This window comes from Megalopta genalis, chromosome 2, assembly GCF_051020955.1.
Source record: "Megalopta genalis isolate 19385.01 chromosome 2, iyMegGena1_principal, whole genome shotgun sequence".
Classification (NCBI taxonomy): Eukaryota; Metazoa; Arthropoda; class Insecta; order Hymenoptera; family Halictidae; genus Megalopta; species Megalopta genalis.
Window position 1 is genome coordinate 29,283,035 of NC_135014.1, and position 27,037 is coordinate 29,310,071.

At 44.9% G+C, this 27,037-nt stretch overlaps 2 protein-coding genes across 4 annotated transcripts in view; one reads left to right on the plus strand and one right to left on the minus strand.

Moving 5' to 3' along the window:
• The window catches only part of DNAlig3 (DNA ligase 3), a 55,879-nt gene that overhangs the window by 422 nt on the left and 28,420 nt on the right, over positions 1 to 27,037 (plus strand). Inside the window, exons 2-3 of one of the 2 annotated variants that reach the window (XM_033486923.2) lie at positions 22,543 to 22,882; positions 26,313 to 26,609. In XM_033486923.2, the coding sequence (XP_033342814.2) occupies positions 22,564 to 22,882; positions 26,313 to 26,609 (616 nt within the window). In that variant the 5' untranslated portion in view covers positions 22,543 to 22,563. The remainder of the gene's footprint in view (positions 1 to 22,542; positions 22,883 to 26,312; positions 26,610 to 27,037) is intronic. The other variant, XM_033486925.2, reaches the window with a different exon arrangement.
• Positions 258 to 27,037, minus strand: part of LOC117229959 (uncharacterized) — a 35,366-nt gene continuing 8,586 nt past the window's right edge. Inside the window, exons 1-4 of one of the 2 annotated variants that reach the window (XM_033486928.2) lie at positions 16,855 to 16,935; positions 6,551 to 6,732; positions 5,111 to 5,336; positions 258 to 3,169 (exon numbers count right to left, since the gene is read on the minus strand). In XM_033486928.2, the coding sequence (XP_033342819.1) occupies positions 3,108 to 3,169; positions 5,111 to 5,336; positions 6,551 to 6,712 (450 nt within the window). In that variant the 5' untranslated portion in view covers positions 6,713 to 6,732; positions 16,855 to 16,935 and the 3' untranslated portion in view covers positions 258 to 3,107. Of the gene's footprint in view, positions 3,170 to 5,110; positions 5,337 to 6,550; positions 6,733 to 16,854; positions 16,936 to 27,037 lie in introns of those variants that run through there. The other variant, XM_033486927.2, reaches the window with a different exon arrangement.

The window sequence follows — 27,037 nt, forward strand, 5'->3', positions numbered from 1 at the left end:
CGACTAGTCACGTGGTGCAACGAGCGCGCGCGTTCGTTCGCGTTTCGAACGAACGAGTCGCGTCCGATCGTTCGAATTGTCTCGAACGAAAAAACTATTTTCCGAAGCGCGATTAAAAATGAAATAGACTAGAATACGGACGATCGCTGGCACGACGTTTCGAGCGACCGGTGTGTTCGAATCGTGGTTGATCTCCGACGGAATAACACGCGATTTTGCAGGATTGCGGGCGGCGTTATTATTGCAGACCGCTGGTGTCATATACTTATGCTCACACGTTTTATTTGCTATCGTTGCGTTATACATTGTCGCGACGGATCGCGGCGGAACGCGATATCGGCACGTTTCCTGACGATTCCACGTCGAAGGGGGGATGAATGTCTTGTCGTTTCGGTTCGGTTCAACCGGGGGTAGGGTTCAGGTCACGTGGTTCTCCGTTTATAATACAGGCGGGAAAATTCGATATGGCGTGTGTGCACACCGAATCACGACGACAAGGAAAACATGCGCGTTAACAATGTCGATTAAATGATAAAACAGCGCTGGAGTATCTCAAGTGTCGGATAAAAAATACAATCGATGACAGCAATCGCGGTCGTTATCGTCTGTTCGGGTTGAGGAGAATTTAACCGCGTCGTAACGGACGGGCGTAACTTGCAGCAATTTCACATGAAACATAGTTACAGGTGCAATCGTAGTTGCATACGTCGGCTCTTCTGCGTGTCGAACGTCTCAAGATCGGGAATTTGCTTATTGCGTCGACAAGAAAAATGTTCGGAGAAGCGGTTCGGTTGCTGACAGTGAAATCTTCTAATACTAGGAATATTATATTATTAATATATAATAATATTATTATTATTATTATTAATATATTATATAATATAATATATATATATATATATTGTATTATATAATAATAATATTATTATTATTATTAATATATAACTATCTACTCAGACTTATCGGCGAAGCGTGAGCCGTTGACGCTTCCGTTACGACGGGTCACAGCATTTTTAACGGGAACAGACTGTGTAGATCGCCAGGATCAAGATCGAGAAGTAACAAACAAGATTATCGGGGTGAGGGGGTTGATAGAGCTAAATAAATAAAAAAAGGGCGCATAAAAAGACTACGTGAACGCGTTACACGTTTCTCCTCGCGAAACGATTATAAATAATTGCTCGAAGGGTGCAGGCTGTCTCTCTTTTCCTCTCTCTCTCTCTCTCTCTCTCTCTCTCTCATTCTTCCTCTCTGTACACGCGCGCTCTCTCTTTTTCACTCACCGCTTCCACTCTGTCTCCCATCCTCTGTCCGGCGGAGTAACTTTCCAGCCGCAGAAAAATACTTTTTCCCGTCCGCGGTGTTCGTTTCGAGGATAACAGGTACCAGTAATGTCTCTCTAATCGACGCGGATCAGATAGTCCACAGAACTGGACAATTTGGGAAGAGGAGATACGATTATTCGAGCCTCGCAGCTCGTTTTTACAGTCACGAATTATCGACAACTATAAAAAAAAAAACGAGCTACAAGGCTCGAATAATCCTATCTTCTGTTCCCAAATTGTCTGTCTATTTCTGTGCAAATTTCTGTACAATCCGAGCGCCAGTTAGGGTAGACATATATCTGCATCGAGGCGCGTGCAACGCAAAGGAAAAGCCGCGTGGTCAGTGTCTCGCTGTGAAAGAATTAGTCGCCGGTTTACCCTCGCATCCCTCTCTCTCTCTCTCTCACTCTCTCTCGGATCGCAATAATCGTTATTTCGGTCTCGTTCGTCTCTTCCTCGTTTCATTCGTTTCTCGAGAAATTCGTTCGCAGCCCTGGCCCGTGCATCCTTCTCGCTTAAAGCTACCGAATAATAAATACCTATTCGCCATTTACGAATCCTAAATGGCACGTCGAGGACACTTCACCCCCGCGCAAATCGAACGCGCCTCTCCCTCCTCCGTTATCCACCACCCGCGTTCCCGCCATTCTCCCCGTTCTAATATTCCTACCCCTATTATTCTCGATTCGCGAGCGAAGAAAGCAGTCGTCCCGGTGATCATTCGATTCCCGTGCGCGAATGCAGTGTCCTCGATCACCGGATCAAACGATTATACTGTTGAATACTAGAAGCGAAACGCGCGCGCGCGTCCGATCCGAGGACCGGCGGACAAACGTTTTGCCTTCGTCGACGTCGCCGCTGTTCGCGGACACTTTTATCAATCGAACGGAGTCTCGCCACGCGCGCAATGTCGAGGCGGCGATTCGTGCGTCAACGCGGCGAGGGGAATACTATTTTGTTTTCGTTTCGGGCCCGAGCCTAGTTTGCGTCATCCTTTTTCTAATCGCGAGCAATCATCTTGCTCGCGACGCGATATTGAGCCAATTGACCGACGACGGTGTTCCCGTTGTTCCGACGCCTCGCCCCGGCATCTCGCCGACGGTTCAATCTCGCCGCCGTCGCCGCTCGCCTATCAATTTCCGCGACGCCTCGCGCAACGTTTACAGCCGGTCTCGTAACATGAAGCAGCCGCGGTTCACCTCGCCGCCCCGAACGCCGCGCGCCGGAGTAACAATGAAAAATATATACGTCGCTCTCGCGGGCCCCGTCCGTCTCCGGCCGTCTTCCATGGAGGAGCGGAGTCCACGTGTCCGAGCCAGTCGGAGAACGTGTCCGCCGGTTTCACGGCCCGATACGAACGGGTCCGCCGATACATTATTTACATCTCCGTCGCGATTCGCGCCGGCGGCTCTTCGAAACGGGCCCGAAACGTTCCGGAGAACGACGACGACGACGACGCGCGAGCAAGGCCGCTCGGGACTTTCCGCGCTCGGACATCGCCCGCGGACTCGTCGCCGCGACCTTTGGGCCGCCAAAGGACCTTTCGGGCCAAAAATTCCAACGGAGCCAATCCGGCGGTTCCCGACGTGATTTCTGAGTGTTTCCGACGCAACGGCGTCCTTTGGGCCGGTCGTCCGAGGCTGAAACGGGCCGAGCGGTTCGATTTCCCGCGACGTGGTCTCTTCTCTCGATGATGGTTTCCCCGCGAAATTCCCTTCCGGTGGCACGCGTGTCTCGCTTGGGTGTCCGAGGCGAAGGGTGCGAACGACCTCCGCGCCCGGTTTACTTGTGCAGCTGCCGCTTGCGGCCCATGTTGCAGATCTTGAAGTGGCACAGCGTCATGTCTGTCGGGACCGATCGAAAATTGATGATTTAGTGTACGTGATGCAGAGAGGCGGTGATGGGCGGTCGAGATTTTTATCGAAGAGGGTTCATTTTCTAGGAGAATAGGGCTTGGATGTTGACGCGACTCGCGACGGCTTTTGTTCTTTTCTGTTTTTGTTTTTTGTTGTTTCTTTTCGAGGGAATATCGTTCTGACGTCACGGGAATCAAAAGTCAATTGGCGCGATCGATTGATTTGTGCTCGCTCGTTCCGAGGAACGAAACGCGCGCGCGCACGATTCTGCGTTGTTTTTGGAACAACTGAGGGTTGGGGAAAAATCGATTTTTTAAAAGTAATAATATAATATTATTATTATTATTATATTAATAATAACAATATTGCCAATATTATAATATATATAGTAATATTAATATTATAATATATATAATATAATATTGCCAATATTATTATTATATTAATAATAATAATAATAATAATATTGGCAATATTATATTACATCGCCATTAATATAATAATAATAATAATAATAATAAAATAATTAATAATAATATAATAATAATATTATTATTATTATATTGGCAATATAATATTCGAATATACTTTTATATTAAATATAAAAGAATATAATATTATATAATAGCATTTCATTGTTATCTTTATAAATTAATAAGAAACAGCTGTTTCATATTAATTTATAAAAATAACAATGGGACATTTATTCTGATTTTTAACAAGTGTTAGTGTAACATTTGCCATAAGTAACATATAAATTGAATAAATAACTCGTAAATGTATATTTACGATACGAATAGTCGTGAATTCAAAGATTAGTGACCCGCCATTTTGACGGGTTCTGTAAATCTAGTGTTAACCAGTTAGCTGTGTTCGTAAAAAGTGGCGATCACTGGCAGTTTAAATTGTATTTTTAGTGAAAACAAAAATGTATCCTCAAATTTCAAGATATCTAGAATATTTTTAGGCCAGTGCTATATACGAGAAGATATTGTATAAAAATAAGATATATATATAGTCTATCGACTATATATAGTATATAGTCGTATATTTATAGTCTATCGACTGTTTCAAAAATCTATTTTTCCCGAGCTCCGACTAAATGCAGGCTGATAAAAAATACAAGTAAATACAGTAAATTCTCCCTAATTGACGCTCGGATTGCGCAGAAAAATGGACAATTTAAGAAAAAGGAGATACGATTATCCGAACCTTCCGGCTTGTTTTTATAACCGTTTACCAATTGTTGTTAAATTGATATTCTTGAACAATCGTATCTCCTCTTCCCAAATCGCCCATTTTCGCGTACAATCTCAAATCGCCTCGACCAGGGCCTCAATTAGGGTTGAGAATTTACCGTATCTCTAAAACTGGATACCGGCGCGTCGCTTCGATTCCGCGGCCGCGATCGCGCGATCCGCCGCGAGAAAAGGAAACGAGACGCAACCGGAACAGATCCGCCGCGATTCCGCGACGAGAGATTCCCAATTATCCGGCAAACTTTCCGAGGGAACGGGAAGAAGCTCGTGGCCAGTATTCGCGACCAGATTCTCTCGCGTTTCCCGTTTCCTCGCCGTTGCCACGCGAGGCACGTCCTGCCGGCTTAATCACGGAGGGCGGCGCGTTGCGAGGAAACCGCGGGGAATCGAGCCGAAAAGGAGCTTGAAAAGTTCGCGGCACGGATTTCCACGGAATCGCGGCTTTCGTTTCGAAGAGGAGAGCGCGCTTCGTCGGAACGCGCGCGCCGCGCCGGTTTCGAACTGTCGCGTGTCGTGTCGGATACGGAACGCGGCGAAATAAATAAATAAATAAATAAATAAATAAATAAATAAATAAATAAATAAATAAATAAATAAATAAATAAATAAATAAATAAATAAATAAATAAATAAATAAGGAAACGACGGGAGACGAGAAAGCGATACTCACAGGTGAGCTCGGTTCGTTTCCCTGCGCGCTGCAGCTCTCTGACGACGGCGTTAGGGGTTGGAAGTTCCTCGGGCGAGTAACCAGCCGGCGGAACCCTCGGCGCAGCCTTGTCCTTCCTGGCCTCGAACGATTCGATTATGTACTCCTCCATCACGTCCAGCTCCTTCTTTCGCTCGTCGATGTCCTTCTTCTCCTCTTCCATCTGCCTCAGCTTGTTCAGCATAATCTGAAGAGAAACGACGACGTCGCGCACGGTCAGAACGCTTTGTTTTTCTCTCTGTTCGAAATGAAATTCGCGGGAAAATGTCACCCCCTTGGTAAAGAGGGAAACAGGCGCGGGAAACGCTGGTCGAAATTCGTGCAAAGGGAATGTGATCGCTCGTCGAAGCTTGGTAAAGCGATTACGGTAAATTCTCCTGTAATCGACGCACGGATTGTAAACAAAAATGGACAATTTCGGAAGAGGAGATACGAATATACGGGATGCGCTTCAGTATGAATTTCTTTTTGACTTATCATTAGCGTCGCCGACCCTTCGTCGATCCATTCGATCAGAGTGAACGCTTTTTTCTTGTAATTATTGGGTTGGCAACTAAGTGATTGCCGATTTCAGTTGTAGATGCGCTCTCACTCCCATTTTTATGATATCCGTAAATGTTGTATTATAAAATTATTATTATTATTATTATTATGTTATTTTGTATTATCCGTGAATGTTAGCAATTGGACAAATTAAATGCAGCGGTCAAGGAAAAGCGAGCAGAATTGGTCAATATATATATATATATATATTGACCAAGCATATAATATTTTTCCAAGCATTGCCATCTTCCAAGTCTCATATTATAAAATTATTATTATTATTATTATTATTATTATGTTATTTTTTATTATCCGTGAATGTTAGCAACTGAGAAAATTGAATGCAGCGGTCAAGGAGAAGCGACCAGAATTGGTCGATCGTAAAGGTGTCATTTTCCAGCAGGACAATGCTAGGCCGCACACGTCTTTGTCCACTCGGCAAAAATTGATGGATATTGGTTGGGAATCGATGTTACACCCACCGTATAGCCCTGATCTCGCGCCATCGGATTACCACTTATTTCGATCCCCGGACAACTCCCTTCGTGGTAAAACTTTTAACGACGACGACGCTGTAAAATCTCACTTAACTCAGTTTTCGGCCGAAAAGGATCAGACTTTCTACGAGCGTGGAATTTTCAAGTTGTCAGAGAGATGGCAAAAAGGTCATCGAACAAAATGGAAAATACATTACAGATTAAACTTCGTTCCAAGTAAAAAAGAATTTTTCATTTCATCGAACAAATCGGCAATTACTTAGTTGCCAACCCAATAAAACGCGCTCCAAAGACGCTTTCAGACAGCTTCTAATTCTATTTCTCTGTACCCGTCGTGGCTAACCCGCTGCCGCATACTCACATAGTTCTCGGTGTTCTTGAGGAAAGCCTCGCTGTCGTAGAGCAACTCCGACGGTATCGGGCCGATCTGCGCGGCGACCATAACGTCGCGTTTGCAGATGCAGAATAGTAACAGTGCCAGGAGACACAAGCCCGTCGGTTTCGCGCTGGACCTTCCCGTCATTCCCTCGATCCTCTTTATCGCTGCAACAGAGAGAAACAACAGGGTCGAAGATTAGGCGAACCGAAACCGGCGAAACCGTTTCCATCCCCCAAAAAGTCTGTCGAAACTTTCGCAGAATGCCGAGAGTTTCGCGGGGATTATCCGGGATAAAAGTGGAATCGAAGAAGCGGAACATTCGGAGAAATCGGAGCTCAGGAATCGGCGTTATTAAACCCTCTTCTCATCCATCATTCAGTGGCGCGCCCCTCGAATCGAAACGGCGCGCCGCGTCGCGCGCCGCTCGGATTATACGAAGATCTCGGCCGAAATTCGGAATGCTCGATCATCGACGCGTTCAAGAGGGATGCGTGTCGATCAGAAAGGGAGGAAAAGGAGTGACGGAACGGCGGCGAACGGAACGCTCGGCGAGAAAAAAAATGTAGGCGTCGGGGGTTGTCCGCGCGCCGCCGAGTGTTTATTTTCGAGTCGGACGAGCCATCAAACGTCGATTTATCTCGAGGATCGATCGCTCGCCACCGCGGTTTCTCGTTCTCCCTTCATCCCCCGGGGTTCTCCCTGCACCCCTTACTCCACGGCGTGGCCAAGCGTGAATATCGTCGCCGTTAAACCACCCTCGATCCCCTCGCGACAATTGGTCGTTATCGGCCGCCTCGACCTACCCTTAACGCTCCGCCGATCCTCGCACTCGTTTTTCGCCGTCAACGTGCGCCGGCCGTTCGTTCTCACTTTCCACGATAATTTCACCAAGCCCTTTTTCCTCCCTAAGGCGCGAAGCCGCCCCCACCGGGGCCGCAAATTGATCAGCGGAGCCGGCGTGTCTTCGCAATTTATTCGATTCACGATTTTATTTTCGTTTCGATGCCGCGCGGTCACCTCTTCTTCGGAATTTCGTGTCCTGGGGGGTGAGAGGGGGTGGCATAATGTTTCGATGGTTAGGAGAGATCGATTGCTTTCGGTTTCTTTTTTTATTTTTTTGGCGATGCTTGATGAAATCTTGGTTTATCGGGCAGAAATGTTGTCCCGAAATTTCTGGGAGACGCGAAGCTTCTCTCGAAATTATGGTCTTTTTAATCCGGCCGTCGCGACGTCCCCGGAACTATGCGTTCGATTCGCTCCGAATTCGACGGAGATATTTCGTGCAATGTGTTCTACAATGTGGCGCGCGATTTTTCGATCGTTCAGTTTTTTAGACGCGTTTGAAATTGTCGCTGTGAACATCGATCTGTTCTTTCTTCGAAACGCCGCCGTTTCTACGATTGTAAAAATTTAGAAAACTTGTACGCTTGAATTTATACTTAGATATACTAATAATTAGTTTACTATGAATCAATAAGAGTTTTTTTTAATTTAGACATCAGTCGATGATCTGCGAGGAGAAGTTTCGGAAACAACGAACAACTTCGTTGTTTTCGTGCGATTTCTGTTATTGAAAAATTGAGGAACGGAGCTGAAACATATATTATATTTATATATAGTAATTATTGTCAATTCTCCCTAATTAGCTTTCAGCGAGATACGATTATTCGAGCCTTGCACCTCGTTTTCATAATTATTGACATCCCCTTCCCGAATTTTCCCTTTTCGATTATAAGCTGAAGGAAAATTGGGGAGAATATGTTATAAATATATATTATATTATTATATATTATTGTAAATATATATTATAATGTTATATATTATTGTAAATATATATTATAATGTTATATATTATTGTAAATATATATTATAATATTATGTATTATTGTAAATATATACATTATAATATTATATATTATTGTAAATATATACATTATAATATTATATATTATTGTAAATATATACATTATAATATTATATATTATTGTAAATATATACATTATAATATTATATATTATTATAAATATATATTATAATGTTATATATTATTGTAAATATATATTATAATATATATTATAATATTATATATTATTATAAATATATGTATCATATATATTATATTATCATATAATATTATAAATATATATTATATATATTACATTATTATATATTATTATAAATATGTATATTATACATATTCATTAAAAAATTCCGAAGTTTTAGCCGTTTCTTAGCGACTCGGGGTGCCGTCCACCCTTATTGAAACACCGCGGCCGTCTTTTGACGAGGGTTCAGCGCCGAAAGCAGATCCGTTCGAACGGACGAAGCTTCGACTTTCCACTTGTTGCGTTTCTGGAGTCACCGTCGGCATCGCCTTTGTCTCCCCTCGCAATTGAATCCACGTAACTTCGACTCCTCCGCGTTCAAGGAAGCCAAACAACCGAGACCCGCCGCGAACGCGATCGAATCAGGGTGTATGTATTACGCAAAGCATAACTCGCGCGATTCCCGCAATTCCCTTCAATTCCCTCGTCGGCTTACGAATCCCTTTGTACGCTCCTGCGGCTAACCGGAAGAATTCCCAGGCCCGGTCCCCGCTTCCCTAATTGCGCGCTGATTAATTGTCTTCGGACTCGGAAAAGATCCGCGGAGAATCACATAGATCGTTCTTCGGAGCGCGACAAAGTCCTCGAACGGATCGCCGACGAGTCAATTAACCGAGTTAATTAACGAGGTAATTAACCGTCCGACGAGTATAGTCGTCGCGAAGAAATCGACGGTATTTCGTGGGTCACGACGAGTATACTCGTCGCGAAGAAATCGACGGTATTTCGTGGATCGCGAAGAGTATACTCGTCGCGCGTAAAAAGCAGCTGGCATCGCGGTCGTTTAAATTGTAATTTCAGCGAAAACACAAAAAGGTGTTCTCGAATTTCAAGATATTTCGGATATTTTTAGTAGGCTAATCCCGCGCGAAACTGTTCACATTGTTATAAAAACAAGATGAGAAAAGAATCAGGATGTCGGTTAAAATATCGGTTCTCTCTTTATGAGACGTCTGCGTTAATCGACACGACTCTGTAAAAATAATAACGATTGGAAAAGACGAGATACATTGTCACACGTTTTCACCATTAAGTCGTATCAGATGGTAAAATAAAAAACGCTATTTATTATACATCGATACAATAATATTAAACGAACGAATAAACATCGGTAACAAAATCGTTGATTTTCTCAGATAAAAATCTTTTCTTTCGATCCTATATTTCAAAAAACAGCGACGCTTGCTCCGTGCTCGACGAGTATACAGTAATGTCTCTCTAATTGACGCCCATATTGTCCACGAAAATGGACAATTTAGGAAGAGAATATACGATCATTCAATCCATGCGGTTCATTTTTATAGTTACGAATTCTCAATAACTATAAAAACGAGCTGGAAATAATCGAATAATCGTATCTCCTCTTCCCCAAATTGTCCAAATTTTTGTGGACAATCTTAGCGCCGGTTAAGGAGACATTACTGTACTCGTCGTCGCTCGATTCTCGCTGCACGTGTACAGTATTGTCTCCCTAATTGTCTCCCTAATTGTCGCCCAAATTGTCGCCCAAATTGTCGCCCAAATTGTCGCCCAAATTGTGCACAAAAATAGACAATTTACAGCTCGTTTTTATAATTGTGGACAATTTATAACTATAAAAATAGACCGCAAGGTTCGAACAATCGTATCTCCTGTTCCCAAAATCGTCCATTTTTCTGCACAATCTGATTAGGGAGACATTACCGTAGTTACTCGGCCGAAAAACCGTGCGCCGCATTCAACCGGTTAAAGGTCCCAGCGATCGCGTTTCGCAACGCGGATTTATCACCGCGTACTTCCTTTTCGGCCGTCGTTGGTCTCGCTCGGCCCGTTGATCTACGATAACGATAATTAGGCTCGTTTCACGGCGGCGGCGGCGGCGTTGTCGCGCGATGCGGTAATAGCTATATATAAAGCCGTGGCTCGCGTTCTTTTCCTTTTTTCTTTCTCCCCCCTGCCCCGCCCCCGCCCCCTCGTCTTTTTCAAACGCGAAGATAGAGGACCGATAAAGCGGCGTCGCTCGAGAAAGAGCGGAAGAATGAAGATGAAGCAACCGTCGCGGCACGAAATTGCGCCTGGGCTAATTGCAACGGATATATTTAATAGGTCCCGGCCGGATCCAACGGGGTTTACCCGGGCAGCGAATTAACGCGACCTCTGCGACCTTACACCATGCAGGAATTACGATCGTTCCATTCACGGTTAAAAGGAAGAGAGAGAGAGAGAGAGAGAGAGAGAGAGAGAGAGAGAGAGAGAGACAGAGAGAGAGAGAGAGAGACAGAGAGAGAGAGAGAGAGAGAGAGAGAGAGAGAGAGGGAGAGGAGCGCCGCGCTCTGGGGCACAATGGAGCGCGAACGAACGATAGCCGCAGATATTGCCGCGGCGACGGCAAAACAAGGAACGATAACGGGGAAATAAAGAAACGAGAGTAACAACGTTCGAACGATTAAATTTCCATTCATCGGTTCCGAACGGAGCACGATCGAATAATATTATTCGAAGAGACACCGAGAGCGTGTTCGCTTGTTTCCCATGCAACGGCGCCGCCATTTTCTTCGATCCGTTGCGCAACGATAAACATTACGCTTTAGATAAGATCGATTGCGCAATCGTTAATCTGCGCGTCGGATCGCCGAGCCGAGGAGGCGATTCGTTTCGATCCGTTTCGCGACACAAAATCGCGACGATTCGGCCGCGAATCGGCGAAGGAGAAGCGCGAGCGCGCGATTGGTCGCCGAGCGGGACGCGCGTTCGATAGCGCGCGGCGTTTCGTACTTCGATCCCTGTTCGCGATCTCGCCTAATCTTATCCCAGCGGCGCTTATCGCGCGAAGGGATAATCCTCGGTGACCCAAGAGAACGACGCGCGCGTTCTTACGTCGCGTTTCGTTCCGATTTCAATCCGACGACAAGGGACGCGGTGTTCGATTTCGCAGCGCGGAGCGCGGCTTTCGAAGCGCGCTCGTTCGAAATTCGGCGAGAGAGACGCGCGGAAACGTCTCGGAAAGAAAGAACAGAGGAACGAGAACAGGGGCGAGAAGCTTTTTAGCCGAAAGCGGAAACCGTCCGAGGCGCGCGTTCAATTTCGCAGCGCTTTCGAAGCGCGTCCGTTCGAAGTTCAGCGAGAGAACCGCGCGGAAACGCCTCGGAGGGCGAACAGAGGCGAGAAAACAGGAGCTTTTTAATTGAAAGCGTGAACCGGCTCAAATTCTTCGCGGCGGATTCGCCGAATCGGCGGACGATCGATCGAAATCCGACGACAATTCCGCAGCGCGGCTTTCGAAGCGCGCTCGTTCGAAATTCGGCGAGAGAACCGCGCGGAAACGTCTCGGAAGAAAAAGACAGAGGAACGAGAACAGGGGCGAGAAGCTTTTTAACTGAAAGCGGAAACCGTCCGAGGCGCGCGTTCAATTTCGCAGCGCGGAGCGCGGTTTTCGAAGCGTTTCGGTTTGTTCGAAATTCGGCGAGAGAACCGCGCGGAAACGTCTCCGAGGACGAACAGAGGCTAGAAAACAGAAGCGAGAAGCTTTTCAGCTTCTAAAGCGTGAACCGACTCGAATTCTTCGCGGCGGATTCGCTGATTCGGCGGACGATCGATCGAAATCCGACGACAATTCCGCAGCGCGGTTTTCGAAGCGCGCTCGTTCGAAATTCAGCGAGAGAACCGCGCGGAAACGTCTCCGAGGACGAACAGAGGCTAGAAAACAGAAGCGAGAAGCTTTTCAGCTTCTAAAGCGTGAACCGACTCGAATTCTTCGCGGCGGATTCGCTGATTCGGCGGACGATCGATCGAAATCCGACGACAATTCCGCAGCGCGGTTTTCGAAGCGCGCTCGTTCGAAATTCAGCGAGAGAACCGCGCGGAAACGTCTCCGAGGACGAACAGGTGTTAGAAAACAGAAGCGAGAAGCTTTTCAGCTTCTAAAGCGTGAACCGACTCGAATTCTTCGCGGCGGATTCGCCGATTCGGCGGACGATCGGCGCCCCTCGCGAGCAATTTATCCGCCGCGTCGGCCCAGCTCCCGATAAGATCGACTTCCCAGATAAGATCGACGACAGGGGGACTCGCGCAATTACGTTTTACATAATTCTCCCGCCCACGAACAATCCGACCGACTGTAATTTCTCCCGGCCGACGAGAGGCTTTCGTCGCCCTTCTTTTTATCGCCGGCCGCCGCCGACGCCACGGAAATTCTAATTACCCCGGGAAAACTCGGGCACCCCCGTCGCTCCCGCGCAACGAGATCGCTGGTGAAAAGAGAGAAGAAAAGAACAGCCCGACGGTTGGATATCAAGAGGGACGAGAGAATCGTTCTAACAGGTTTTTCCATGCGCGTTTCGCGCTTCGAATGAACGAAACGCGTTCCCGCAAACGGGTTTACCGTGTTTGCGGAGCATCTTTTCCGCTTTTCGAGCTTCAAGCTATTTTTTTAATCAGTTATTTTCGTCTCTGTTCGCTGGAACCATCGGGATTCGAGGGCGTTTGTTAGAAAAAGCCTTGCCGAATTCGAGAAGGACGAACGAACGCGACGAAAGTTTCTTCCGTTTTTCACGTTCTCGATGGAGACGCGCGATTGTTCTAAGGATTGTTCGCCGTTTTCCGGTGGAACAATGGACCGGTTTTCCGTTCGGTGGATTAGCAAGAAGAACGGCTGGCCGATGCGCGATCAACCGGCGTTTTATAGACGGCCGCTCGGCGGCGTTTCAGATCCGATCGAGCGTGCGCGGGTTCGTTCGATCCCGAGGCTCCGTTTTCTACGTTTCCTCCACTTAGGCTCGCGCACACGCGGCGATTCCGCGACGGTTTCTCGCGGATCCGGGTTCAAGGTTTTATTATTCGAGCGACGAAACGGCTCGCGATGGCGGTAAACAAAACGATTAACAGGCCGACTGCGACGACGTCAGTCCGCGGTGGCTGACAAAGCGTACTTTTACAGAGCGTACTCGAATTTCGTTTGATCGATTTTATAATCGGTTTGTTATTTTCTTCGAGAACAGAACACTTTCTTCAATCGGAACAAACGTCTTATTATTAACACATTAACCCGAGAAAGATAACCTACGTCGCAGAGGCGCCTGCGAAGACTGTTGATTTTTGTTAATTGTTCATAGAGGTCTAGTGATTTAAGTTTAAAATTACTTAAAATATAAAAAAATATAATATAAATGCATTTTATTTTGACAATAATGCCAAACCTTTAAAATGACTAGATTAACTTAAATAAATATCCATTGTTAGTATAAAATTGACGCCTTAGAAAAGCATGCGCCTCTGAAGCGTATGCTTATCTTTTACGTACGTTGTCATATGGTTATCTTTCTAGGGTTAAAGGCGGGGGATCTTGACGAAAGTATGCTAGGTAACGCGGCGACCGCCCCGCCTCGTTTTTCGTCCTAGAGCGGGCGATATTTTGTGTAATTGTTACCGTGAATGACCGAAATTGGAGAATGTCGACTTTCACCGGTGAATGTCAACAGATACCAAATACGTCGGTGAAAGATCGAATATTTCGTTACATTGTTGTACATTCGGACCCTCTCCGGTGTGCGTCGACAATCACAGATATGCTCTGGTGGAGGTCCGAAACCTGTCATTGCAAAAGGAAGTGTTCCACAAATAAATGCAGTCGTAAAAGCAAGGGACTCTCTTGTGCAATTCAAAGTGTCATAATAGTTTCAGTTGTTGCAATGAATAAGATTTGAATCACATAAGTAAGTAATGTTTTTATTACTATTATTTTCTTTTCTCGTGTAGAGTGTACCGTGTATTTTAAATTCTTGGTCATTCCTTTCAGAAGGAGAGGCGAAAAAGTTACGTCACCCTTGCGGCGTTTTATAGCGACTGAATTACGGAGAAGAAAATATGAATCTCCAACATGTTCAACATTCACCATTAGTGCATGGTGAATGTCAACATTCACCGGTGAAAGTCGACATTCTCCAGATTTCGGTGTTTCACTGTAACATACACACTCGTACGACCGAATAACTAAAGAACATGCAAAACGAGTAAAAAAAGACGAGTCGCCTTTCCATCTTAACATCTAATCGAGAGATTACAAACTAATATGTATAAAACAGCTGTTTTTTCGTGCTCCGTGAATCTGGCGCGAATCGCCGAGCCGAGGATCGTTCGTCCGAAGATGATCGGACGATAAAATAAAATCAAATAAAACCAGAGAACGCGCGGCGCGGGATCGCGAAGAACGCAAGCGGCGCGGAACGATCTTCGAAAGGAGCGCGAGAAGCCCGAGAACGAGATACGAAGCGTTTCAATGAGATTTATGGGGTCCCGGAACGGGGATCAACGGCGGCCCCGGCGGGAGCAGGCGGTGCAGAAAAAGGAGAAACGAGCTGGGAAGCGAAGTGAAGGCGAACGCCGGCGAATCGGACTGCGGAATGCATAAAAGACCGGAGCGGGATACATAAGCGAATAATGCGAGTCTGCAGGGAGACACCGGGGAAACGCGAAACTTTCCCTGAAAGCCGGCCGAGATCCCGAAGGGAAGTTTACCGGGACCCCATCGAAGCTCCGTGCGCACTCTGCTCGAGCGATATAGCATGATTCTGCAGCGATATAGCATGATTCTGCAGCGATATAGCATGATTCTGCAGCGATATAGCATGATTCTGCAGTGATATAGCATGATTCTGCAGCGATAATAAGGCCGAGCAGCGTCGCGATTCTAACCGCGGCGATACGATGCTGCTATTAGGTCGTCAAGTATGACAGAAAATTGCCTAAAAAATTGCCGAGTTTGATATCCGATGGCTTCGATATTTCACTCCGACCGTTCTTTGTTTTTTTTCTATTTTTTGCAGCGAGAAGGGATACGACATCTGGCATTCAGACGAACGCTGCTGTTTTCAACCCTTTGCAGTCGAAGCTATTTTGAATTCGATAGCCAAAATATGGTTTCTGATCTACTGTATTTCTATTTTATATAATTTATTGCCGTTTAGGCGAAATTTAGCCTACTGGCAAGTACAATGCACTTTTAATCATTTTTTTTTTCTTTTATAATGATTTTTGTCTCTTATATTATATTATGTTATATATAATATTATTATAATATTGTAATTAAATAAATATATGAAAAAGTAAATATAAATTTAATATTATATATAATATAATATAATATAAGAGACAAAAATCATTATAAGAGAAAAGAAAATGGTTAAAAGTGCATTGTACTTGCCAGTAGGCTAAATTTCATGCGCATAAATGGCAATAAATTATTGTAATAATGTTATAATTAAATATATAAAAAAATAAATATAAATTAGATATTATATATTATAACATTATTATAATAATATTATATATAATATAATATATAGCCAGGAAAACAATTTCGGATTTAGACTTAAAATAGCTTCGAGTGCAAAGGGTTAATATCCTCGGCAAGGATCTGACCAATGAACTGAACAGTACGTCGACGGTTCGAAAAATTCCGATCTGGCGGCTTCGATATCCAAAATGAAGCACGCGGGCGACCCGAGAGCAAGGCTCGAGATACAATAAAGCAAACTTTCAGTCTGAAAATCGGACTTTTCATACTGAACATGACCTAATCGCTCTGCAGTGATACTAACGCGAGCAGCGTAACGATACGCGAAAAGCGTCACAATTCTAACCGCGGCGATTCGATGCTGCTATCTTTTCCACGCTCGACTTCGAATCGATACTTAACTATCGACACTTACTGACTCGTTTAATTCACATCAACATTACTAATTTATTTATTCGTTATACTAGTGAACAACCCGCTGGCACGCGACGCGGAAAGACGTCCGTCCGGTCGCAAGGCTTCGAAGTAACTCACTGTCCGCGAGCGAGAAAGAGGCGCCATTTTTACGCGACTAACAACGAAATTTCAAGAAACACTCGCATCTCCAGGCAACTCGAAATCCCAACGATTTTGGTAGCAATTTCTCCGTACCGAGCTTCGATCTCGTCTTAATTTCTCCGTCTTTCGACCGCGCGATTCGCCGACGTTGCACGCGAATTCCCTGTCAAAAACCTTCGAGACCTTCGAACGTCCACCAAATACTTGACAAAGTACGACGTCGCGTTCTCGCGAGAATCGACGAACCCGTCGCAACGACGACATTCTCGCGGAGAAATCGGTTCTCGCTGGATCGACGAACGGGACTTGCGAAACGATCGAACGAAATTCGAGGCATTTCCTTGGTCTCCTACCTTGCAGTGTCTCGAGACGGTCCTCCTTAGGGGATCACTTGTAACAATCGCCGATCGAGGAGATCGAGCAGAGATAAATATGTATATATATGTATAGATAGATAAGCTTTTATGACGTGCTTACGGTGTGTGCGTGTGCTCTCTCGCGTTACGCGCGGCGTCAACTTTTTGGCGGGACCGTGCGTGCAAGAATGAGCTGGAGAGGGCTGTTGCACCCTCTATTATACCCCCGGCCGGGGTCCTCCGCCGCCCCCGTCGCCCATCCGCGCCTCCTACCACCTGTGGAAGAGACCCGGCACGAGGATGTACACCCACGCGCGTGCCGCAAGTCGGTCTCTCCTCCTTTGTCCGACATCGGCCCGGATCGCTTTCTTCACCGCGTCGGTTTCTCGGCTACGTGCGCACGTGTGCAGCCTGCCGGAAGCACGGCCATAGTCCGCGCGAATTAGCATAGATAGATTCGGCGAACGCTAAATATACCGGCCGAAATTCCCCGATTCCTACGCGCTTTTATTCTTCTCGAGCCGCGCGCGTTTTACAACGGGCCGTTCATCGTTTCTTCTTCTTCCTTTTTCCTTCGCGGAAAGACCGGCATTGTTCCGACGGTTCGCGCCGCGTGCCTGCGGGGGTTGAAAACGGTCGCGATGTTCGCATCGGTTACAGATTATCTCGATTTCCAGAAATTTGCTCCGGAGAACCGAAAAAGGCGCGCGACGCTTTTTTAAAACGCGATCGGGGGATGGCGACGCGATCGCGGGTGCTGTTTTTCGGAGGTATTAATTTGCTTCTCCCTAATTTGTGGTCGGATTGCGCACGATTCAAAACGGTCGCGATGTTCCTCTCGGTTACAGATTGTCTCGATTTCCAGAAATTTGCTCCAGAGAACCAAAAAAGGCACGCGACGCTTTTTTAAACGCGAAGGAGGAATGGCGACGCGATCGCGGGTGCTGTTTTTCGGAGGTTTTAATTTGCTTCTCCCTAATTTGCGGTCGGATTACGTACGATTCAAAACGGTCGCGATGTTCGCCTCGGTTATAGATTGCCTCGATTTCCAGAAATTTGCTCCAGAGAACCAAAAAAGGCACGCGACGCTTTTTTAAACGCGACGGAGGAATGGCGACGCGATCGCGGGTGCTGTTTTTCGGAGGTTTTGATTTGCTTCTCCCTAATTTGCGGTCGGATTGCGCACGATTCAAAACGGTCGCGATGTTCCTCTCGGTTACAGATTGTCTCGATTTCCAGAAATTTGCTCCGGAGAACCGAAAAAGGCGCGCGACGCTTTTTTAAACGCGACGGAGGAATTGCGACGCGATCGCGGGTGCTGTTTTCCGGAGGTTTTGAGTTGCTTCTCCCTAATTTGCGGTCGGATTGCGCACGATTCAAAACGGTCGCGATGTTCGCCTCGGTTATAGACTGCCTCGATTTCCAGAAATTTGCTCCGGAGAACCGAAAAAGGCGCGCGACGCTTTTTTAAACGCGACGGAGGAATTGCGACGCGATCGCGGGTGCTGTTTTTCGGAGGTTTTGATTTGCTTCTCCCTAATTTGTGGTCGGATTGCGCACGATTCAAAACGGTTGCGATGTTCGGATTGCCTCGATTTCCAGAATTTTGTTCCGGAGAACCAAAAAAGGCGCGCGACGCTTTTTTAAACGCGACGGAGGAATGGCGACGCGATCGCGGGTGCTGTTTTTCGGAGGTTTTGATTTGCTTCTCCCTAATTTGCGGTCGGATTACGCACGATTCAAAACGGTCGCGATGTTCGCCTCGGTTATAGACTGCCTCGATTTCCAGAAATTTGCTCCGGAGAACCGAAAAAGGCGCGCGACGCTTTTTTAAACGCGACGGAGGAATTGCGACGCGATCGCGGGTGCTGTTTTTCGGAGGTTTTGATTTGCTTCTCCCTAATTTGTGGTCGGATTGCGCACGATTCAAAACGGTTGCGATGTTCGGATTGCCTCGATTTCCAGAATTTTGTTCCGGAGAACCAAAAAAGGCGCGCGACGCTTTTTTAAACGCGACGGAGGAATGGCGACGCGATCGCGGGTGCTGTTTTTCGGAGGTTTTGATTTGCTTCTCCCTAATTTGCGGTCGGATTACGCACGATTCAAAACGGTCGCGATGTTCGCCTCGGTTTTGGATCGCCTCGATTTCCAGAAATTTGCTCCGGAGAACCGGAAAAGGCGCGCGACGCTTTTTTAAACGCGTTGGGGGGATGGCGACGCGATCGCAGCTATTGTTTGTCGGTGGTGCTGCATTTTTCATCTACTTAGCGGTCGGACTGCGCACAAAAGTGGACGATTAGTGGACAATTTTTAACAGAAGCAGCTTCTCACGATCTTCGATGGTTATGTGATAAAAAATGTGAAACTGGCATCATTTGATCGGCGGTGGTAAAATCAGTGTTAATAGTTAAAGGAGAATGTATAACGTATTTGCGAAAGAGTAATTCTCCTAAAAATTATGAAATTATTTACATTTTATTATTATATTTTATTATTATATTCTTATATTTTGCTATTATATTTTTATATTTTTAAACGCGTCGGGGAAATGGCGACGCGATCGCAGCTGCTGTTCGTCGACGGTGTAACAATTTTTCACCTAATTAGCGGTCGGATTGCGCACGAAAGTGGATGATTAGTGATCAGTGATTAGTTTTTAACAGTGGACAATTTTTAACAGAAGCAGCTTCCTCACGATCTTCGATGATTATGTGATAAAAAATGTGAAACTGGCATCATTTCACCGGCGGTGGTAAAATCAGTGTTAATAGTTAACCCTTTGCACTCGAGTGGTGACTCCGAGACACCATTAAAATTGTAACACCACGTTTCAAGATAATTCTTATATTACAAAAGTCTAGACGTAAAAACTTGTTAAAAGTCTAATTGTTGTATAAAGTCACAAGATTAAATTTCATACGCATAAAATGCACTTTGTCATACAAAATGGAAATACCATAAGTCGGAAAAATTAATTTAGATTTCCAGTTAAAATGGCTTCGAGTGCAAAGGGTTAAAGGAGAATGTATAACGTATTTGTGACGCGGAAGGGTAATTCTCCCTAATTTTCCTTCAGCTTATTTTCAGACAAGCCTGTTACATTCTTGAATTCGCGCGTCGTGCTTTCGAAAAGTATTTTCTTCGCTACGTAAGTGGCGTAAATTTTAATTCGTAGAATCGAAAGCGGTACCGGAAATCTGTCTAACCTTGACGAGGAGGCGGAATTCGGAGGCCGATTGAAACGAATCGATGAGGAGGCACGGTTCGTTAGCTCGAAACGAGATGGAAATGTCGCGCGTCCCTTGATTTATTCACGATTACCGATTCCTATCGTTCGCGAACAATGCCTGACCAGTCCTCGATCTCCGTTCTAATTTCTCCTTCGCTCGTTTCTCTTCCGAATTTTCATTTTCCTGCACCGGCAAATCCGTCGCGCCTCGTTGATCGTCTAGCACGCGTTTTGTCAAGGTTATTTTGTTTGCTTTTTTAACATTTCTTATATTTTATTGCTATATTTTTGTATTTTACTATTATATTCCTTATATTCTTATATTTTGTTATTATATTCTTATATTTTATTACTACACTTTTATATTTTACTATTATATTTCTAATATAATATTCTTAATATTATATTATTATTATATTGTTATATTAATATATATCTATATATTAATATATATATTATTATATTATATATATATCTATATATTAATATATATATTATTATATATATATAATATTATATATTATAATATTCTTAATATTATATTCTTATATTTTACTATTACATTCTTATATTTCATTATTATATTTTTACACTTTATTATCATATCTTTGCATCTTATTACAATATTTCCCCATTTTATCATTACATTTTTATATTCTTTATAATCGGAATTCGGCATTCATTTTCGGCGAACATTGCGAGAGACGTCCATCGATCGCTTCGACGGCGCATCATCGACGTCGTTTCGACGACTATCGAAGAAAGAAAAGCTCTCAAAAGCGAATCGAACGCGCTGCGTCGTCCTCGAATAAATCCGCGCGAGTAGTACAGGTCCGGCGACGGTCGGACGAGCGAAATAGTCGCGCACGTGTCGGATATGTCGCTAAAGAAAAAGTCGCCGATCGCACGGAAACCGAAGGCGCTCTAGATCCGATAGATCCGCGATCGATCCTAGATCCGGACGGATCGTTGAAATTCGATCGCATCGCGCTCGCTGTGCCACGCAACGGTGCTTCTGCCATTGTTCGGGCAGCGTTGCGACGCGCGACGACGTCGGATCCCGACCAATCGCCGCGTTAATTGACAATAACAGCCCCTCGCCTCTTATCGCGGCCGCCGCTCAATTAACGGCTTCCTCTTATCGCCGTCGCGATTCTCTTGTTCGCGTTCTCCGCGCGGCGGATCGCACGCCCGGCAAAATGGCGAGCCGCGCGATATTTCGCGTGTCCGCGCGAAATCTCCTTTTTTTTTCGGAAATTTTTCTCGAGCCACAATTTTTTCCAAAGTCGCGATTCACTGTTTTCGAGAACGTTTTCGAGTCGATCGGTTGCAACGCCGTCAGGACTCTCGATACGGTTATTTTCCGCGCGCTTATTATTTCGCGAGAAATCGCGCGAAAAATCGGCTGTGAAAAATATCCGTCGCGCTCTCGGACCTGCTCCGAGAGGATTCGAATTACAGTCTCTAAGAATTAAGCCGGCAGCTCGACGACCCACCTCTCTCTCTCTCTCTCTCTCTCTCTCCCTCCCCCTCTCTCTCTCTTCAGTCCCTTTCAGAAAGGATTAGCAGAAGTAGCTGCGAGACGCAGTTTGTTTTTCATTTCGAGCGGATTAACCACGCCGGAGGACTTCTTTCCGCCTCGGGTGTCTCGCCTGCGCTTTTTCCGCGACACCGGGGTGCGACACCTGCACCCTCCGCCGAGCGGCGGCCGGTCGATAGAAATTATTCAGGATCTGTTTGGACGTTCGAGCAAGGCGCGCGGAAGATTATGAGCCGCGATGAACGTGTTCCGTCGCTGCGGAACGGAAGCCGCGCGCGTTCTATGGCGCGTTCAGATTTGATATTTGCGGAGCAATTTTAACCCTTTGGTCTCATCTGAGTCCCAATTTTGCGGCAATTGTTTTTAATTAATATTGAGTAAATATAAGAAGATATAACATAATAATAGTAGATATAAGTAAATATGTATTATATTATATATATAATAATAATAATATATATAATAATTAATTATATTATATTATATATAACATATATAATATATTATATTATAATATATTAACACATATATTAACATTACATAAGTAAATATAATATAATAATAGCAAATATATATTATAATATATTAATTTATTAATATATTATAGTAGTATATATATAATAGTATATTACAATATATTAGTAGTAAATATAAATAAACATAAAATTCATTAAACACAAAAAGATCAACTTCGATCCCAATAAACCGATTGCATAAAAATGCGCAAATGTATACTAATCGTAAAGATTCAAACGATGTTCTTGCATCTCGTTCTTATAATCATTAACAATTATCAATAACAATCGTCCCAAATTGTCCTCTATCGTGTACAATCCTAGCGTGAATCTATGGGATAACAATTTACGAAAAATATATCCGGCATCCAGCAAGAGTTAAATTGCGAACGATTCGAAAGGGTTGCAGGCCTCGCCGAGGGATGTCCGACGAGGAGAAGGAGGAGGATGAGAAGCCGTTCGCGGTGGAGCGGGCGAAAAGCGGCCGCGCGAAGTGCAAGAAGTGCAAGTGCCCGATCGAGAAGGACGCGATCAGGATCGCGAAACTGATGTCGAACCCATTCGGGGACGGCAAGATGAAGGCCTGGCACCACGTCGCGTGTCTGTTCGAGGTTTTCGCGAAGCAGAGGGCTACCACGAAGCGGATAGACGACCCGGAGGAGGACATCGGCGGCTGGGAGGATATCTGCGACGAGGACAAGCAACTGATCCGCGAGAAGCTCGAGGAATTCGAGGCTTCGGGTAAGCTGACGCCATTCTGTATAATGATTTGTCAAGGTTCGGGCAGCGGCAAAATGGCGGCCGGCCGGTGATCTCGACGCCCGTTTGCAACTATGGCTGCTTTCTTATTTGCTTTCTTATTTCCTCGCGAGGATTCCGTTTTCCTCGCGAGGGTTCGATTTTCCTCGCGAGGATTCTGTTTTCCTCGCGGGGATTCTCTTTTTTTCGCGAGGGTTCTCTTTTCCTCGCGAGACTTCTCTTCTCCTCGCGAAGCTTCTCTTTTCCTCGCGAGAATTCTGTTTTCCTCGCGAAGCTTCTCTTTTCCTCGCGAGGCTTCTATTTTCCTCGCGAGGGTTCTATTTTCCTCGCGAAGCTTCTCTTTTCCTCGCGAGGCTTCTATTTTCCTCGCGAGGCTTCTCTTTTCTTCGCGAGACTTCTCTTTTCCTTGCGAAGCTTCTCTTTTCCTCGCAAAGCTTCTCTTTTCTTCGCGAGGATTCTGTTTTCCTCGCGAAGCTTCTCTTTTCCTCGCGAGACTTCTATTTTCCTCGCGAGGATTCTGTTTTCCTCGCGAAGCTTCTCTTTTCCTCGCAAAGCTTCTCTTTTCTTCGCGAGGATTCTGTTTTCCTCGCGAGGCTTCTATTTTCCTCGCGAGGCTTCTCTTTTTCTTTCGAGGCTTCTCTTTTCCTCGCGAGACTTCTCTTCTCCTCGCAAGGCTTCTATTTTCCTCGCGAAGCTTCTCTTTTCCTCGCGAGGCTTCTATTTTCCTCGCGAGGGTTCTATTTTCCTCGCGAAGCTTCTCTTTTCCTCGCGAGGCTTCTATTTTCCTCGCGAGGCTTCTCTTTTCTTCGCGAGACTTCTCTTTTCCTTGCGAAGCTTCTCTTTTCCTCGCAAAGCTTCTCTTTTCTTCGCGAGGATTCTGTTTTCCTCGCGAAGCTTCTCTTTTCCTCGCGAGACTTCTATTTTCCTCGCGAGGATTCTGTTTTCCTCGCGAAGCTTCTCTTTTCCTCGCAAAGCTTCTCTTTTCTTCGCGAGGATTCTGTTTTCCTCGCGAGGCTTCTATTTTCCTCGCGAGGCTTCTCTTTTTCTTTCGAGGCTTCTCTTTTCCTCGCGAGACTTCTCTTCTCCTCGCAAGGCTTCTATTTTCCTCGCGAAGCTTCTCTTTTCCTCGCGAGGCTTCTATTTTCCTCGCGAGGGTTCTATTTTCCTCGCGAAGCTTCTCTTTTCCTCGCGAGGCTTCTATTTTCCTCGCGAGGCTTCTCTTTTCTTCGCGAGACTTCTCTTTTCCTTGCGAAGCTTCTCTTTTCCTCGCAAAGCTTCTCTTTTCTTCGCGAGGATTCTGTTTTCCTCGCGAAGCTTCTCTTTTCCTCGCGAGACTTCTATTTTCCTCGCGAGGATTCTGTTTTCCTCGCGAAGCTTCTCTTTTCCTCGCAAAGCTTCTCTTTTCTTCGCGAGGATTCTGTTTTCCTCGCGAGGCTTCTATTTTCCTCGCGAGGCTTCTCTTTTTCTTTCGAGGCTTCTCTTTTCCTCGCGAGACTTCTCTTCTCCTCGCAAGGCTTCTATTTTCCTCGCGAAGCTTCTCTTTTCCTCGCGAGACTTCTCTTCTCCTCGCAAGGCTTCTATTTTCCTCGCGAGGCTCTTCTTTTCCTCGCGAGACTTCCCTTTTCCTCGCGAGATCAGCGCCTGGCGTCTGCGGATCGTCGATGCGACGGCGCTTCTGTCAGCGCGATAAACAAATTCGAGCGTAGAGTTTCCAGCGCGGAGCTCTCCGATCCGAGCGTGTGCCGCTTCTCTTCTTATCGCTTTAATAACCGCGGGATAGCTAAGACCGTTTAATTGCCGTTGCAATTGAATGCTGGCACGTACAAATCGTATCCCCATAAATCATCTTTCGAGCATTATCGGCCATTAGAGCGATCGCTCCGCGCGATGATTTACGTCCCGCGAAATAACCCAGTTCTCCTCTTCTCTCTCTCTCTCTCTCTCTCTGTATCGTTTCTATAGGTTATTCTTATTAACGTCGAAGCCACCGCAGTCGGGATTATACTACGCGTTTTGTGCACTAATCGGCTCAGTCGATTCTGATCTACAGTCAATTCTCCGTAATTGACTCTCGGATTGCGCAGAAAAATGGACAATTTCGGGGAGAGGAGACACGATTATACGAGCCTCGCGGCTCCTTTTTATAGCTGTTGACGATCGGTGACTGTGGAACCGAGCCGCGAGGCTCCGACAATCGTAGCTAATCTTCCGAAATTGCCCGTTCCTGTGCACGATCTAAGCATCAATTAGGCAGAATTTACTGTATTTCGCGATCCCCTCGGCCGGGGATCGCACAATCTCGAACGATTAGCTGTTACCTTCGATGCTACGTATTCGCTGTTACTTTTCTGTTCGCATCGTTGTACTGTTCTGTATTATTTATTATTAATTTATTTTTATCGTTGTGATTATCATTGTTATTTATCATTTATACTATACTTCATCACTTTATTTAATTAGCTCGACTATTCGTTTCTTTCTTAATGTTCGTACGTTTTTGTCGTGACTTTTCTCATTTTCTCTTTTATTTTTTATTTGTGTACCAGTATGTATTGTTATTTTAACCGTAAATTGCAGACTTTCGGTCGTTGGAAAATCATCGTCAATAACGTGTCAACGAGCTGTTCTTCGTCTTTATTCGATCTGTATGCCTTTATTTGCTTTTTTTTATTCCGAGATTTCGATTTTGCTTCGATTCAGAAAAAATTCATAACTAGACCGCGGATCTTGATGAAAAATAGAAATTGTCTGTATTTAATATAAATTGCAAGACGCAGCAGTGTCAAGCACACGTTCTCTTTTCTGTCTTTAATCGCTTTAACAAGTTCGAACCGATACATCAACTTATTCTTAGCTATTTTTTACGTTCTTAGCTTTTCGCTGTTTGAAATAATGTCCGCACATTTTTGCCCCAGAAGCATCAAGTCCGCGGTTTATTAACAACATTTGCAGTTAATGGCACTTGTTATTAACAACATTTCGTAGATCACGCGCGAATCAGCCGATTCTGATCAGAATTAGCCGTGTCTCGAACGCGTTTCTCTCGAAGCTGATTCTTCCTTAAAAAATATCCAAAATTGCAATATATGAGCCGTTTATTTTGAAAGTGACATAAGTCATTTTTTCAAAACAATCGAGTTAATGGTAACGCTAATTACAATTGAACAGTATCTTTTCATTTAAAAAGAAAAAAGTGACTTATCCCACTTTCAAAGTAAACGGCTCATATCCAACTATATCCAATATAATTATATATCCAATATAATTATATATCCAATATAATTATATATCCAATATAATTATATATCCAATATAATTATATATCCAATATAATTATATATCCAATATAATTATATATCCAATATAATTATATATCCAATATAATTATATATCCAATATAATCGACTTTCAGCGCCGTTCAAAACGCCGAAAGCGAAGAAGAAGGACGATTCTCCGAAAAAGCGCAAGGCGATAACGCCGGTTAAGAACGCCGATAAGGAACCGAAGAAGGCAAAGAGAAGCAGTTCTGCGTCCTCCAGCGAGGATCAACCCGGAGGATCTAGATCGAAGAAGAATCATCCACCGGTTCGCAGCAGGGACGATTCCTTCGAGGAGTTCCAGAGCGTGTGCGAGCGTATAGCGAGGGTGGATGCTTACACCGACAAAACCGCGATTGTGAGGAAGCTGTTCGCGAAAGGATCCGATGGCGGTGAGTCCCACGACAGATCTACTTACGTTTATTGTTATTTATTGAGATAAGCTTGGCATTCCCTAGCCGCGATTAATGAGGAATAATTAACGATGATAATTCGTCATTGTCGGATGGCTGCCTAATCACGAAAAGCAAGGAAAATACGATAAAAGCGCGATTGTTCGGGTTTGTTAACTCGAGCGCGAGGCAATCGACGCGGTAAAACGATTTTTCCCGTGAAAATGAATAAAAGTGGAATCTGGATACAAAAGTGGGAACGTTATTCGAACATTCTTGTCGCGATGTTTAGTCCGGATAGTCGAGAATCTACTGTACATGGTAAATTGGAAATGCTGGTCGAAATTCGTGCAAAGAGAATGTGATCGCTCGTCGAAGTTTGGTAAAGCGATTAATGAGGAATAATTAACGATGATAATTCGTCATTG